The 4,383-nt window shown below is 35.1% G+C and overlaps 1 protein-coding gene across 1 annotated transcript; it reads left to right on the top strand.

Annotated features, from left to right (window-relative positions):
• The first annotated feature begins 246 nt into the window (after positions 1-246).
• LOC135211386 (uncharacterized protein K02A2.6-like) lies at positions 247-2,923 on the top strand. The gene is made up of 3 exons (XM_064244702.1): positions 247-714; positions 752-1,603; positions 1,904-2,923. Exons 1-3 carry the CDS (start codon positions 247-249, stop codon positions 2,921-2,923), a joined length of 2,340 nt encoding a protein of 779 aa, XP_064100772.1.
• The last annotated feature ends 1,460 nt before the right edge of the window (positions 2,924-4,383 follow it).

Below are 4,383 nucleotides of genomic sequence, written 5' to 3' on the forward strand. Positions count from 1 at the left end.
TACTGAAGTTAATGAAACAAACGCCACTTTTTATGGAAGATCGGGAAACGGGAGCCAAAGTGCAATACATAAGACACTTCATGTAAACAAAATCTACAGTAGACAAGACAGTCTGTTGAGAAGGATGATGTGAAACCAGTGAATAAAGCATTTAACAATGATAGGAGATGTTATAGGCGTACTAGTTCTATCCATTTAGCTAATGTGTGAAAATTTCGCGATAGTGAGTGTAGAAAGTGTCATAGAATGGGACACACTGCTGTTGCATGTCGGCAAGGTAAAGTGCCAAAATCTCAACATCAAGTGAATGTAGGCTTAAATCAAACAGTAAATGTTGCGAATGAAAGTTCTTCGAAGCCAGATGTACCAGAATTACAGAGGCTTAACCTTAGTGTTACTAATAATGCCAGGTTGTATCCTGCTGGGCATAATGTTAATGAAAATGAGTATCATATTTTTGAAGTAAATGATGTGCTGAAATTAGATGCTAAAACTGATTTCAAGTTACATACCAGTAGTAAATATTTTGTTAATATGAAATTGAATAATGTTGACATTGATTTTGAATTAGATACAGGTGCTGCTGTAACTTGTGTTGGTGAATATACAGTTAAGAAATTTTATAATTCTCGAGAAGAGATACAAGCCATTGACATTGCTCTTACAGATTATAATAAACAGCCATTGGAAATTCTTGATGTTGCAATGGTTAAGGTAAAATATTGTTCATAATGTAAAATGTTACCTCTAGTGGTTATTAAAGGCAATCATGCTTCATTGTTGGGTAGAAATTTGTCTGAATGAAATGAAGATGGATTGGCCAAACATTTTTAACCTTAAATCTACTGTACATTCCATTGATAATGGGTCAAATGAGATTGCAAATATTTTGAAGAAATATGAGAGTGTATTTGAAACTGAGCTAGGATGTTTAAAGGATTTTGAAGTATCTTTAAAGGTAAAATCTGATGCTACGCCAGTGTATAAACATGCTAGAAGTGTTCCATATAATTTAAGAGAGATGGCGGAGAGAGAATTGCAAAGATTGCAAGACATTGGTGTAATTAAACCTGTTGATTTTTCAGAATGGGCAAGTCCTACAGTTAATATTGTCAAGTCAGATGGTAAAAATGTTAGAATTTGTGCTGATTTTAAGGAAACATTAAATACTGTTTGTAGTATTGATTCTTACCCATTACCTATTCCTGAAGATATTTTTGCTACTTTAGCAAGAGTTAAGTCCTTTACTAAACTTGACTTAAGTCATGTATATCATCAATTAAAATTAAGTGTTGAATCCCATAAGTATATGGTTATTAATACCAATAAGGGATTATTTGCCTTTACAAGGTTACAATATGGACTGAATAGTGCTGTTGGTATTTTCCAAAGAATAATAGAAAATGTTCTCAAAGATATACCCAATGTTGCTGTATATTTGGATGATATTGTTATTACTGGTCCTACTGAAGATGACCATTTGAAAACACTTGAATTAGTTTTGCATAAACTTTGTTCTGGTGGTTTAAAGTTAAAGAAGGATAAATGTTCATTCATGAATAAAGAAGTTCAATATTTAGGTCATAAGTTAGATGCTGAAGGAGTACCTACATGCTTCTGATGAAAAGGTTAAGGCTATTGATCAGTTTTCTGTGCTCATGAATAAGCAAGAATTGAGTACTTTTAATGGGATGGTTAAGTACTACCATAGATTTTTACCATGCATTTCTAATGTAATAGCACCATTGTATGCTTTAGAAAGGAGTAAGTCAGATTGGTCTTGGGGGGAAAAAGAAAATGATTCATTTTTAAAAGGAATGTCTTAAATCTAATACTTTACTTGTACATTACAATCCTGATAGATCCTTATTCTTGACTTGTGATGCTAGTTCTTTTGGTCTAGGAGCAAGAGAGTGAAGATGGTTCATTAAAACCAGTGTCATATGCTTCCAGAACATTAACTAGGTCAGAAAAGAATTATAGTCAGACTGAAAAAGAAGGTTTAAGTGTAATTTGGGCAGTTAATAAATTTCATAAATACTTGTATGGCAGGAAGTTTGAAATATGGACTGACCATAAACCCTTACTAGGTTTGTTGGGAGAAGGTAAGGCAGTACCCCATATAGCCTCTGGTAGAATCATTAGATGGTCATTAGTTCTTTCTGGTTATGACCATAAACTGAAGTATAAACCAGGGTGTAAAATTCCAAATGCAGATTGTCTGTCCAGATTTCCTACGGAAATTAATGAATTTGAACCTCCGAATGTAGAAGAGGTTTTGTTGCTTGAACATGTTAATACTACTAATGTTAATTCCTCTGATATACGCAGATGGACTGATAGAGATCCTGTACTATCTCAGGTAAGGTCATGTATTATGAATAGTTGGGATGATAATTTTGAATTAAATGAAGATTATAAACCATTTGTTAGTAGAAAAAATGAATTTACAGTGTTGCAAGGTTGTATTTTATGGGGAAATAGAATTATTGTACCGCCACAGGGACGAGATAAGGTTACTGATGAGCTTCATGACACTCATCCAGGTATTGTGAAAATGAAAAACTTAGCTCGATGTTATGTATGGTGGCCTCATATTGATAAAGATTTAGAGAGGAAAGTAAATTCATGTAAAATGTGTCAGCAGTATCGTCATTGTGCCATTGATAAACAGCCATTGCATCCTTGGGAGTTCCCTAGTAAATCATGGTCTCGTATACATATAGATTATGCTGGACCTATAGAAAGCCAAATGTTTTTAGTTGTAATCGATGCGTATTCTAAATGGCTAGAAGTTGTTCCCGCTCAAGGTTGTACTTCTAAAGTTACAGTCTCTAAATTAAGTCATATGTTTTGTACACATGGATTACCAGATGTAATAGTGAGTGACAATGCTACAGCTTTTGTTAGTGAAAAATTTTAGAGTTATGTAACTAAGAATGGAATTCGTCATGTTACTAGTGCTCCGTATCATCCTTCTACTAATGGGTTAGCTGAAAATGCTGTTAAAACCTTTAAGCGCCTCAGTCGGCCATTCCATTGAGGAGTGAGAGATGTGTATTTCTGGTGATAGAAGTTCACTCTCGACGTGGTTCGGAAGTCACGTAAAGCCGTTGGTCCCGTTGCTGAATAACCACTGGTTCCATGCAACGTAAAAACACCAAACAAAAACCTTTAAAACTGCTTTGAAAAAATGTGAAGGAAGTAAGGATGAAATTTTGCATAGATTTTTGTTTGATTACCGTATCATGCCTCACATCACAACTGGTATTCCTCCTTGTGAACTTATGATTAAAAGAAGATTGAAAACAAGATTTGATTTACCGAGACCTGATTTAAATGATCATGTAAAAATACAGGAACCCCAAGCTAGAAATGACAAAGGTATTAGGGGAAGAGTTGCAGAGAAATTTGAAGAGGGTGATCATGTGGATTTTAGGAATTATTCCAGGGCAGGACCACTTAACAGTCCAGGGATTGTGGAAGAGTGTACTGGTCCCCATTTCATGTAAAATTGTTATTAGTGATGGAGATGTTGTACACAGACATTTTGATCAAATGTTTAAGCAAGTGAAACCCTTTTGTGAAATTGAAGGTAATGCTAATTTCCAGGGTAATGCTAATTTTAAGGGTGATGATAATTTTAAGGTGGCTAATGAAGGATTTGAACGATCTCATTTCTCACCTAACTCTGAATCCAATTTTCAACTGAATGAAAATAGTGGAGCTAATGTGCAAGATTCTGGAAATAGTAGTGAAGTAACTGACAGAGTTAGCCCCGTGAACACAACTGTTGTGAGAAATTCTAGTCGTAACGTAAACCTGTCCAACGCCTTGATTTGTGAGTTACCTATATTTTTATAAGTACTTGTATTGTATTATTTTATACTTTTGCTGAAGCGTTTGTAAGATCTTTCCTAAGGCGTGGAGGGTTGTGATGTATTGAAATGTTACTGGTCCTGTTACGGAGAAATAATACTTTTATAATTATCTACTGTGTACCATATGTGTGTTTGTAAGCAGAAGAGTAGAATAAATCTCGAAAGATGGACGCCTAATTTGAGACTCCCTCCATGCATGCAGTTTCATACCGCATACATTACAACTGGTATTCAATGGACACCGATAAAAAAAAAAAAGTAAGCCTAACTGAATCTCCCATCCATCAAAGATAGGCTTGCTTATTCATTAGACACCTAACAAAGATTTCAAGGTGTATTTTTAAAGGTCTCTCCATCTTCATTTGAAGTATTTCATCAGACACCAGTCGTAGGCGTAGACCTAGTCATGTTTCCTGATTCCATAAATTCGTGTTAGACCAGGGGTGGATTCAGGGTGTGTGGGGCCCTAGGCAAAGAGGGTTGGGGTAGATTTCCGAGATTT

Source organism: Macrobrachium nipponense, chromosome 19 (genome assembly GCF_015104395.2).
Source record: "Macrobrachium nipponense isolate FS-2020 chromosome 19, ASM1510439v2, whole genome shotgun sequence".
Taxonomy (NCBI): domain Eukaryota; kingdom Metazoa; phylum Arthropoda; class Malacostraca; order Decapoda; family Palaemonidae; genus Macrobrachium; species Macrobrachium nipponense.

Coding starts and splice junctions, on each gene's coding strand:
- LOC135211386 (XM_064244702.1), top strand. CDS start 247: ATGGGACACACTGCTGTTGCATGTCGGCAAGGTAAAGTGCCAAAATCT. Junction 715..751: donor TTGATGTTGCAATGGTTAAG/GTAAAATATTGT, acceptor TGTTACCTCTAG/TGGTTATTAAAGGCAATCAT. Junction 1,604..1,903: donor ATAAGTTAGATGCTGAAGGA/GTACCTACATGC, acceptor CTTTTGGTCTAG/GAGCAAGAGAGTGAAGATGG.